This window comes from Psittacula echo (genome assembly GCF_963264785.1).
Source record: "Psittacula echo genome assembly, chromosome: 2".
Lineage (NCBI taxonomy): Eukaryota > Metazoa > Chordata > Aves > Psittaciformes > Psittacidae > Psittacula > Psittacula echo.
The window spans coordinates 139,446,737-139,459,365 of record NC_137737.1 but is presented as its reverse complement, the minus strand read 5'-3'; the positions used below and the strand labels follow the sequence as shown (position 1 = coordinate 139,459,365).

Genomic DNA, 12,629 nt, shown 5'->3' with positions numbered 1-12,629 from the left:
GTGATAATGACTGCCAATACTGAATATTAGCATTAGCATGATAGATTTTTACTTTGTAGAGTGAAAACCTTTTCTTCCAAGAAATTCTCAGATCTCCAGGTGATGCTGACACGATATGGGCAATGGTGTTCAGTGAGCTTCCTCTGGACCTCCTTATACATGTAAGAGCTTGATCTTTGTTTTCAGTAGTGACAAGGAGGTCGATCACTGCTACCACAAGGTGGCACTTTATCTCATCAAGCCAAATAGCACATTGTCTTTCAGTCACAACCTCCTATTTCAAAATTTCTGACTCTTTCATTCTTTCTTCTTAGCAAAAGAACTTCAAAACCATAACAAACACAAACCAGTTGGTTGTTAATGAAGCATAAACTCCTCTTTCGCACTTGGAAAGGCACTTGTCTTTTGTAAGTTCTTTTTAAGTGACTCACCAGGAGCTACATTTACCAAAACAAGAGCTCAAACAAGGGGTCCCTGGGAACAGCGATTTATTTTCCTAAACCCTGCCTCAAAGCACAAGAGCCAGGCAGTAGGTGGGCACCGGCTCCTCTCATTATCATTTCCTACCTGTCCAGTTCTTTGTAGGTTTCCAAAGTGAACATCGGGTATGAAGAGAACTGGCTGGGAATCCAGGTCAGCCATTGTTTTGAAGAAGGTGATATCGCTCTTTTTTTGCAGAGGGAGTGCGCTCAACTTCCCTTCCGCTGCTAGGAGGATCACAGAGCAACACAGTTATGAGAGGAGGCATGTTAAGTGTGACTTAGCCCCAAACCAGAAAGGCCCATCTTACTCACAGTTATTACATGAGGCTTGAGATGCCTGGCCTTTGCCTTTCTTCCTGTTCTGCTTCCTTTCTTCATCTCTGATTTTCCTTTCTGCTCCCTGATGCAAAAAAGACAAGCCACAGATATTATCCACTGTGAACGTCGTACCCTGCAATGCCAGGAGCTACAGCAACACACACATCAGAAAAGCTGAAATAGAGACTGGTCATCCCATTACAGATAAATCTGCCTGGATTGTTGGGAATATGCCACCTTTGGATGGATCACCAATGCCCAAAACTCAGGCTGGCACATCCAGCATCCCCCCATGACTGGAAACAGCAAGAGGAACTGGCTTGGATGAGATGGGATGGATGGCTCAGGCAGTGGGCAGTCTGCATGGGGCTGTTGCCACCACATCCTGTGCACAGGACATCCTGAGCCCAGCGCCCCTGCAATGGACAGAGCACTCAGACCAAATACCTTGCGTATGTACTGACGTAAAACACCTGCTGGATTGCTGTCATCTTGGATCATGTCTGTGCTAAGCTTTTTCCTAAACTCTCCTCCACCCACCTCATCTGGGGGTGGCACAGCTTCACTGCGGCCAGCTTTGTAGAGGCCTTTGAGATTTGCCAGTGCAGGAAGGCTACACTGACAGCTTGCCAACAGCACAATGGCTCCTACAGAAAAATACAGGCATTTCAAACAGGGAGAAGCCCTCCAGAAACTGGAAAGCAATGCCCTGTTAGGGTCCAGGAACTCCTGGGAAGTTGCAAGCTTCTGTTATGTAAATACACTCTCAACAAGTTTAGAAAATAAAACTTGTTATTGACATAAAAAGCAGCAACACCTCCTTTGAAGTTCTCCTAATTTACTTTATAAATACGAATCGTCACGTTGTGAAGGGTATTAAAGATCCATATGGTCCCAGATAGTCAGCATGCGAAATTAAAGATTTTTGTCCAAATTAAAATTAGAAGTTTCTTTAAAAGCAAGGAGGGAGGGAGGTAAGGAAAACCAAAAATATCCACTCAAGATGGCAAAATTCACACATGAGCCATTGAAACAAGCTCAAAAAGAATGCAAGGAAAAGGTGTACTCCTGGCTGTGATCTATCAATAAATTTATAGAGGTTGAAAATGGTGGAGAAAGAAACAGCTCTTTAATAAACATGAAGGTGTCTAACAGACACATTGCCTTCAGATCCAGGACCCAATCTAGCTGTCATTGACCTCAGCTGTAGAACTTGAGGGATTCAGAGATGTGCCCCTATCAAAACTGATTCTAGAGCACCTCCCATACGAAGACAGGCTAAGAAAGCTGGGGTTGTTCAGCCTGGAGAAGAGAAGGCTGCGTGGAGACCTCATAGCAGCCTTCCAGTATCTGAAGGGGGCTTATAAGGATGCTGGGGAGGGACTCTTCATTAGGGACTGTAGTGATAGGACAAGGGGTAATGGGTTAAAACTTAAACAGGGGAAGTTTAGCTTAGATATAAGGAGTAAGTTCTTTACTGTGAGGGTGGTGAGGCACTGGAACAAGCTGCTCAAGGAAGCTGTGGTTGCCCCATCCCTGGCAGTGTTCAAGGCCAGGTTGGATGGGGCTTTAAGCAACTTGGTCCAGTGGAAGATGTCCCTGCCCATGGCAGGGGGTTAGAACTAGATGATCTTCAGGTCCTTTCCAACCCAAAAGGTTCTATGATTCTATTTGAATTGTTAAAGGCCACTTGTTCTTTAACAGAAAGGAGTAAAAATATACCTCACAGCCTCTATTCTGCAGAAGGCACATCCTTGAAAGACCAGTGCCAGCAGCTCTGCCAGGTGGCCACAGTCCTACCTCAGTGCTGCCATGCTGCTGCTCTCAGGCAGTGGGATGAAGTGTGAAAGTTATTTTGTGCATGGCAGCAAGCGCAAGTTTCCTCTCAGGAAAGCAGAAACTGAGGAGGACTCAGCTTTTTATATACAATAAAGAGTATATGTTTTACTGGGGTTTTTTATATACACTGTAGCTATGACCTTGGTAAAGCTTCACACCTTTGTCTTCATTCATCCAAGGCAAGACACCTCCAATTCCCCTGGGGTGCAGGCAGTCTCCAAGCAGGGCAGCCATTCCCATCCGCCAGTGCTTATTTGTGCCACAGTCACTTTACAAATACAGCAACTGCATACCCACAAAACTACCTACCAGCCCTTCTGAGCTAGGAGCATTCCACATGGCACAGTGCAGGGGCCAGCCAAGTCTACACAATGTACATCATTGCTGTAGGGGCTGAGACAATAGACCACAATAAGGGGTTTGCATACCAGAGCATTTCTGCTGGAGAGTTTCCACAGCTGAGCTATCTGACACATATCTAATAAATCAGGATTTGCATATCTTCAGGACAGAAAAAATAACCCACTCATAGGAAACTACGAATTAGGCTCTGACCAGTCATACTGAATGAATTTTTGATTTTTTTCATTGATGCATGGACCTAGTATAAATGCAACAAATGTTTCTGCTACAAGCCATCAGCAAAACACAGCCTATGAATTTCAGCTGATTCTAAATACCTTTTTTCCAAGTCCCTTAAGCTTTAGACTCACTTAAGCTTATGTTTTGCATTGTAGCTCCAGCCTACCAAAGCCTTTATCTTCATAAGTACCACTCCCTCTACCATTATGAAGCTCATGTGTACACCTGTTCCTAGTTCAAGGCCACAGCACCACACATCTGGTAGGACAGGCACATAAGACTTCAGCCTTCTCTCTAAAGCTGAAGATTAATAGGCAATTAGACTTGCTCAATATGCTATAATAATCCATTTTCTCTGTGACAATCCATACTGAAGACAAGATGGCAGGAACTGCATAAAGAAAACAGGATTCATTTATTTGATTTTGGAACAATGTTATATTTGCCAAGCCAAATGCTTCTGGTTCTTTTCAGCAAAGTTAATCACATACAGAAGAATCAAAATATCTCTGAATCCCTAGTTCCTTCATATATGGTGGCTAAAGCATCTTGCAATATATAAATATAAATAAGCCTCGTAGCAAGTTTCCCTGACAACCTACTTAAGGAATAAAAATTGTATTCTCTTATCATATGCAGCATCAATTATCTGCACATGATAAAAAGACTGCAAGGGCAGAGAGAATTAGCGCTGACAAACAAGACGTGCACTGTACCAGTTGCTTTGAAGATTGCCTACTGGAAAATAATACAGGCAAAAGATTGGAGAATAAATAGCGAGCAAGCACACGATTACAACCTTTGAAGCCTTTATCTCATACATTTAAGTCTCAAACCAGACACAAGATCTGAGGTGGTGCTACTCTCTAGTTTACATGTAAATGAATACTAAATTTAAGCAACTGCCTGAGTAAATGCTAATACATCATATATATATATATATATATATGTATGTATGTACCACTTAGCTAAATGTGGTTTTATTTCTTCAGGGATACTCTTTCCACAACAGCTACACTGCATTTCAGCTAGAAGACATTGATTTGTCAGCAGCTGTTTCTTAAAAACTGGACACCTCTGCCTGTGATTTATCCAAGTTAACATATAAATGTGCCCAGTGCTCCTAAAGAGGCACCATCGCTGCAGAAACACCATTTGTAAGAACACTGTCAGGCACAGAAACATTTTTTTCTTCCACATTTCAAACTAAGATACATTTCGGTACTTAGGTGGGAGGAATTTACTGCACACTTCCTCTGATCCAGATGATTGTAATAAATCAGGCACTTTTCTCACCACCCTCTCTTAGGGGTTGTCAGACTGGGTTATAACAGTGAAATTCACACTTTTAAAATGTATAAAAAAATATTACGTGTTTGCTGCTTGGTTGTTGGTTTGGTCTCATTTTTTTTGTTTGGTTGGTTGGTTGGGTATTTTTTAAATGGCCCCATAATATTTCTTTAATTGATCATGTGAAAGAGCTGGCCAATAATTGTCTCAGCTTCACGGCCTTTCCCAAACAGGCAGCAAACCCTGTCGCTGTCACTAGAGGGCGAGTTTAGCAGCGCCTCCCCCAGCGCCAGGGTTTTATTTTGGCATGTTGGGAAGATGAGGGCACCCACCCCATGAGCTACCTTCCTCTGAGCGCGACCAAGTCTCCCACTGCCACCGGCAAGTGAAAATTTTCCAACCATTTATTTACTTACAAAAGCACAGAGCCAAATGGTGTCGGTAAAGATACAGCAGCGTGAGAGGGGAGAAGAACGCTTCAGTCTCCTTCCCAGTGCCAATTAGCACTAACTGTCATGTGAATTGACCTTGATAATTTACATTCATTCAACTCATTTTCAGCCCTGCATTAAATTAAAAAGCTCTGTGTGCATGTATACATTTATATTAGACAGATACGTATCCCATTATCGACACCCTTGAGCCCTCCAGTTCCCATTCTCAATATAGTTTAGATGTGGATAATGTTTTAACTACTCCTGTGATCTTTTTCTTCTGCTTTGAGACAGTGTTGATTAAAAGACTCAACATTCATTTCCTGCTGGATATCTGAAGTACCAATTAAGCAAATAGATGCAATGAACATGTATTATTGAAAATCTCCACCAGTTGTATCTACAGGTCACCCTTGATGAGTTTGTGCTCTGAATTTCCTTCCTTTTTTAAATAATTCAGATTTTCCTAATTGCTTTTCAAAAACAGGTAGATGAAAATGACTTGTTACTTTGATATTTACTGAGCTTTTAACATCCAGCTGTAGCTTCAAATCTCTAAATATTTGACATTCAAAGTTAGAAATGAAAGCATAACATTTTGACTGCAAGAAGACCTCAGCGCATACATTTACATTCATTACTTTCAAAGTTTGTGCTCCACTAACACAACTGACTGATTAGTCCTCAAGATCCCCTTGTCAAGACAGCAACAAGGGAATGAACTCTGAAAGGGAAAGGAGCAGCAGCAGAAAGAGCTGGAACAGCTGAACTCTTACCCTTTCCATTAAAAAGTTAATGCTACGTATTGCCTGGGGCATGGCCTTTTGCCTTTCTATTCCCGTCTGTAAGATGGCAAGACTAATTTGGATAAATTTCCAAGGCACTTAAATAGATGCAGGCTCCTGAATCCCTGAACCTTGACTAGAATCCAGGCAGCAGCTCCCCACTGGAAGATCTTTCCCAGCAGGGCTAAAGTCATTGGCTGGCAGGTGTTAAACGCAGCTGAAATGTGGCCACACTCATTTCTAAGAATCATCACTGACATAACATTTGTGAACAACTGTCTACTTGGTGACAGATACAGCTGACCATTACACTCCTCATTAAGTAGTCAGACTCATTAAGGCATGATCTATGTTTTGGTGCTGAAAAATCTTACACGGGAGTAGGAAAATGTAAAGGAAGAAAATTTTGCAAGAGGGAGTGCAAAAGAGAAAGAAGTAACAATTACTGAACTACAAAATGGGAACTTGTAATATAGTTTGTAGTTTACTTTTAATAAGAAAATCCTAGCAATATAAAAGTCTCATTGAAGCTTCCAAACTAACAGCTTGTAATCAAGTGGGAAAAAACCTTCAAACAGTTGCATTAGATAATGCATCAGTTTTCCACTGTATTATAAAAGAGAGCTTAGCAGGCCTTTACTGGAAGGTACATTCCTCTGTCAGAGAGCTCTCCACCACATTTACTTATTGTGGCTATTGGAGCCAGAAGGGGTAACATCAGATTGACACTTGTGTAAGTATATGATCAGCACTGACCTACCAAATAGAGATCTTTACATTTGTACTTTCTCACTTTTCTTATATTCTTATATCATGACCTGCAGCATCCTGGCCTTAAGCAGTCCAACTGTTCTTACAAGGTGAGGAATCAGAGCCAAAAAAATAAAATTAAAAAAAGCAGTAAAATAATTACATGATAATCTGTTAGATTTATGGTCCAAATTCTACCATGAAACACAATTCTTTAGGGAAAGAAAGACCATTTAATTAGGTCTAAAATACAGCAATAATGAACAGTGTAACAAGGTTCTTCCTCTATCCGTGGCAACTGTGCTTTCCACTTACCTTGTCACAAAAAACCTTGATCTGGCAGTAGGCTCTGTGGATGGGTTTATTGCTGCGGTTGTTGTAGCTGTATGTATCGATCTGAATCATCAAAGGAAGCCCCTTTACTCCTTTTTGAGAGGAGAAGTCTGTGCTCAAGCAATTCACTGTGATGAAAATCTGTGTGCCAGAGAGATTACTTTTAACATGTGATGCAAACAACCATTACACTTCAGGAAACACATGACAACAAATGGGAAAATAAAAGCAGATACCCCCATCTATGACCCACACTGGCAATTCACACATTTATTCTCTGCTTCTGTCCCAAGTCCAGCAACGATGCTACCACAATAAGAAGGAGAAACTTTGGAGGCATGTGTCAGTGCTTCAGTTTGGATCAGGAGCTCACATTTGAGGTGAATCATTTGATTGCTCCAACTAACCATGCTTTGGTTCACACCTGAGAGCTCAGAGTGCATGAGCTGGATTCTTTGTGGAAGAGCCAGACCAGATGTGTCCTAGGAGTACACCTTACATGCTCCAGCTGCTAGTGGTTACTCAGTCTTTGGGAACTGACTAAAGATAATCTGAAATAAAACCTCCTAAAATGTGCCTCACAGGTCTTTAGCCCTGACTTGTTTCACTCTAAAGGCGAGTTCTATATGTTTGCTCTATTTGCCAATACAGAAATAGCAAGATCATCTTGTGTCATGCTTTCCACTTGTCCTTTGGTCTGGTTTGCTCTTCTGACAGCTCACAATTCAAATTCAGTGTGGCAAAATCAAGTCCTAACCTTTTTTTTTATTATTTTACAAATTCTCTTCACCCTCTCATCAGCAGTACCACTTCCTCCAGCCCATCAAAAGGTACTCCTGATCTTTACTTTGAGGGTCCTTCATTGTCAGTCTTCAATTTCAAAAATGCATCTCACCCTGTCTGTCAAACTGGGGAGGAGCTTCTCAAACATTTATAAAACTACTCCTTACTTCTTCTCAAAAGTCTTTTTACCATGCAGCAGCAACACAACTTGACATTGCCCTCCATTCCTGGCAACCTCACTGCTTGCTTTTGCTTCCAAAATCCACCCCATGCTTTTCTTCTACATCAACTTGTGTGCTGATATCCATTAGTCAGCTCTGCCCCTCTAATCTCCATCTTACCATGGGACAAGATTTGTGTTATCTGCCATGTGTTAGTACAGATCCTGGGAGAAGGATCTCCCACCACCAAGTCTCCCAAGGACTATTCTCATGCAAAGTAAGCATTGTGAACTGACGTATCACTGGTATCTTTCAGTCAGGATAGCGTACACGAAACTTGAGAGATGAAACTGGATACAGCTATTCTTCCAGTGAGGAATATATGCACTACATAGTAATTTGGGCCAATTATGTATTGCCCCAACTCTACTTTTCACTTTCAATTTTAAAAAAACAAGAAAGAAACAAACAAAAAAAACCACTGAAACTGTGAACTAAGTAAAAGGACAGAGAAAACCACCAGTATGTAGTGCCTGAACCAGGATGATGTGAAACCTGCTCCAGCAGAATGAGCACACTCAGGAAGGAAGGGATCTCAAACAGGTCTCTCAAACAGACCTGATGCACATCTTGCTGGGCAAAGGGGAATCCAACAGGCGCCTGGGCTCTAGGAGGATTCAGGAAAGGTGAGCATGAAGGAACCTCTCCCCATCCACAAGCAGTGAAAGCAAATCAAACAAAACCAAAACCAAACCAACAGTTTGAGTGACCAGAATACAACAGAAAGACAGAAAGGCAGATGAGAATAAAGGGCTCTGGTAGGGCTGGGAGGGGCAGGGGGGGATACTTTACCCTAATGGCAGAAGTTAACATTACAGTCAGGGGTTTTTTATGATGGAGCCAGAGTAGCTTGTTTGCCTGACTGAGCTAATGGCCCCTCTGCATTTCTGCTTCTGATTGTATCACAGACCTGCATTTACAAATGAAATAGTTGAACTTTAACTGCGGGGAAAGGAGGGAGGCGGGGAAGGGCCCTAGGTGAAACTCTGATTTTGAAGCTGATAGTGTTATTTCTGTTTCATATTACAACTTGGTCTCCAGCTCCAAAGGTAAGCATGGATATGGGTGCACATGCCTTTGAAATATGACAGCCTGAATTTTCATTAGCCTTCAGACTCCTTTACAGTATCAGCAAAGCTTTAAACTGTGTCTGAAGACAGGGCAGTGGAATGAGGTTTGACATAAAACAGAATCTAATAAATATTTTAGCCCATACTTTAGCAGAAGTATTTCAGAAAATATTTTAGCCCATACTTGTGCACAGGGGGCTTTCAAACTGCACGTTAAAATGTGAGAGGGGATGTGCAGGCTTTGCACTTAACTAGCAGATTGTGCATCGACCACCTTTGCTGCACACTCAGCAGAGAAGTAAAAGAAAGATCTTGTCCCACCTTAATCAACTACATACATGGTGTGTCATCTCTTCTGCTGCCTCCAGAAACACAGAGCAGAGTAGGAGTGGCTGGGGAAGACAGACTGTCGTTTCCAGAGTCTCCATACAGCAATAACAGATTATTCATCATGAATAATAGATTGATGCTGTAAGATTCAATATCTTTGTCCTGACACTGAAATACATCAGGACCTCCCTGAGGAGCAGTGACTTAGGTTCATGCACATGAAGTGCACTATACTTCCTGTTGTATCATCTGCACCTCACAGACAGATGGATTTGAATTGACACAGATCATTTATTTTGGGGAAAAATTTCTGTCTCCACACAATCTTCTGTTAGCTTTCCTGTAAAGCACAACACTGACTTTGGATTTGGAAAATGGAGGGGCTGTGCAGAGGCAAAGGCAAGAGGGCATAAGTTCTGTTACTTGAGTTTATTTCAGGTTGTGTTTGGGTTTGGTTTTATATTTTGAATGACTGAAGCTTTGCACCGGTTTTAACACCATGGTGCAGCAGCCTCCTGTGGTGAACAGGACCTGGAGAACCATCTGGACAGTCCCCTATTCAGAACAGAAACCTTCACCTCCCCAAAGCAGTAACCAAGACATGCCACCTGCTCTAAGCAGCAATGATTTTAACCCACCTGTCCAAGCACAGCCTGCTTTGCCCTTTACAACCCTCATCTTCCCTTCCTTTGCAGCTAATGTCCTTAATGCAGGTACTCACACTGTCAATGCAACAATGAGCAAAACAACCCCACTGGCAGCCACGGAAAAGATGCAGTCCCTCTCTACTTCTCTTGGAAGACATCCAGGATTAAGATCCTCCTTGCTCTGGTCTCTTGCATAGTACAGTTAAACAGTTAGAAAATGTAGAGTTAAGTAGAAATAACAGTAGCAGGAATAGAAATCACTACTTTTTTTTTCCCTAGGGCCCTGCCTACATTTGACTTAGAACTATTTTAACGGATGTGACTATAGCTGTACAAGAATTAATTTACAAACTTTATTTTTCCTGTGCAAACTAGATTTTAGCAATGTTTTGCTATCAGGAATACATTTGGGTTGTAGTTATAGTGATGTATCTTTTTATTTAATGTCAGCATATCTTAGATTAGAGCAATTAATGACAGAGTTCCACCCATAGAGTCTCCAGCTCAGGCATGCCATTGGCAATGAAAAAATCATTTGGAGAAACATCTGGTGCCTGAGAAAGTTTCAAAAGTGGCCTAAGATAATGACAATTCTTCTGTTTGGTTTAGAGCCTGTCTAGAAAAAGCACTGTCTCTTTTGGGGAAGGTGTTCCTCCAAAGTGTAGATGTTATTATGTGAATTACTGACTGTTTGTTAAATACTGCAGCATAATTAGTGATGTACAAGACACAAACACAGTAACATGTCTTAAGAGAAAGCAAGACTCAGAAATGCGTTTCCCCTTTTATCATTTAATCCAGCCAACATGACTCCTGCTGTGGTCTCTCAGCTTATACACTTTAAAGGTCTACTGTTACGAAACTTCTAATATAAGCCTTTTATTACTATTTACATATTTACGTTTCTGGCTCCCACCGTCTCAGGAAGAGCCAAGAGCAGAAGGGAGGGAAAAGCGTTTTACAGCACAAAACCAGAAACTTAAAGCAATTTCTCTACTGACTACTGGAAATTGCATTGATTCTATGGCAATACATAGAATCTATGCATGGGTGATGGGTCTTCGCAAAATCCTACTTAAAAATGGTTCATCCCTCCAGACTGTAACAACGAAGAGTTAAATGACTTGTCTCTCAAATTACTAACATCAATCCCATCATTCCCCTCGTATACACAAAAAGTGTGGTTTTATAGTTTCTCCTGCCAGCCGTTACCTTATAAATCCCATCCAAAGGTAAGACCTTTGTTTTATTTCAATACAAACGTCTCCAGCAAATGTTTACACTACTCTTTTGAAGCTTCCTCAACCCACACCCCACCCTGGCAACTACACAAAAATGCCATTTGCCTTGAATCTCAGATATATACTTACCAAGCCACTTGTACACACTGAAATTTCAACATTATTTGCTACCACAGGTTAACTTTTCTTTAATAGATACATTGTGTGTGCATATATATTGCCTGGCATTATATAATATATATATTTATTTATATATATTATATATATGCACGCTTGCACACACAGACATGGTTTAATAAAGCAGCTGCAAAGTCTAATCCTTCATAATTTCTAGTACTAGCTCCCCAAAATGAAGTATCTTTTCCTCCAACCTTTTAATTTTGAGAATAGAGAAAATGTTAATTTCCTTCCTAATTATATGAAATTTCATGCAAGTTAAGAAGGAAATTAATTAAGAATAATTCTTATACTAGTCAAAACCTGTCCTTAGCAACACTACCAATGTTAAAGAAATAGGAATTGCCACAATACAAATCATTGCTAGAAACTGTGCTGCTCTATAAGCTTGACTTTACCATTGTGCCCACTGGTATCATAGCTGACTTTGGCCCACAGTATCCAAAAACCTAATCCTGAAAATCACTCCGTCACTGAAAACAGCTTATTACTGTATGGGCTATGCCAAAACTCATTAAATATCTGGAAAGGTTCCCAGAGGCTTCAGCATACTTTGGATTAAAGATCAGTTAAATATAGCAGGAAAATGATTGCATGCAAGTATACACAACAAATGCACAGCACGCAACTACTGTACACGCTAAAAAGCATGTGACAGCACCTGCCTGAATATCATATTCACCAAGGTCTGTTCCCTGCATGTCTAAGTTGTAGTGCTTAGCAGATACCAGTAATTTCTTGATATCACTGAAAAGTAATTTTGTCTACTTTAAGATGACTTTGAATTTTAGGTTAAAAAGCACTTTCCATAAAAATATACAATTAATATATTGTTTCAGAAGTAATATCATCCTATTCATTTTAAATTATTGAAGTGTTAATCAGAGAGAAGATGCATCTCAAAGGGCTGGTATGATTTATGACAAAGATAGTCACCTTTGACCAGGAGATTTCTGGTTCTTAATTATCTTTCTTGCAAACTAATTTCTGTCAGCAGTGAGACTGCAAGCAGGCAGATATATGTCTATCAAAAACAAAACTAATCTCTCGTTTCAAAAGCCTTCACTAGAACCTTGTCAACCAGCCAGATGTTGTAGGAAATCTTCTGTAGGGCATCAGCAAGGCAACTAATTACCTTCTAGCATATCATGAAAAGACTTCTAAAAGATGGTTAAAAAGTTAGCCAGTCCTGGTTAACTGCTGTTTGCGTCCTCACCATTTTTAAAGAACCCTTTTAAAAATACCAGACATTGCATTCAGGTTAAAACAAAGGGAGTCAACAAATCACCTTGTCCATAAATGTTGCATATTTATACATAAAGTAAATAATGGGAGAGAAACAAAGAT

General features: G+C 40.7%; 1 protein-coding gene across 1 annotated transcript in view; it reads right to left on the bottom strand.

The window, feature by feature from the left end:
- Positions 1-12,629, bottom strand: part of GRHL2 (grainyhead like transcription factor 2) — a gene marked incomplete at both ends in the record, with an annotated part of 64,903 nt that overhangs the window by 15,107 nt on the left and 37,167 nt on the right. Inside the window, 3 exons of the mRNA XM_080609726.1 lie at positions 568-707; positions 795-882; positions 6,796-6,954. Coding sequence (XP_080465852.1) covers positions 568-707; positions 795-882; positions 6,796-6,954 — 387 coding nt within the window. The remainder of the gene's footprint in view (positions 1-567; positions 708-794; positions 883-6,795; positions 6,955-12,629) is intronic.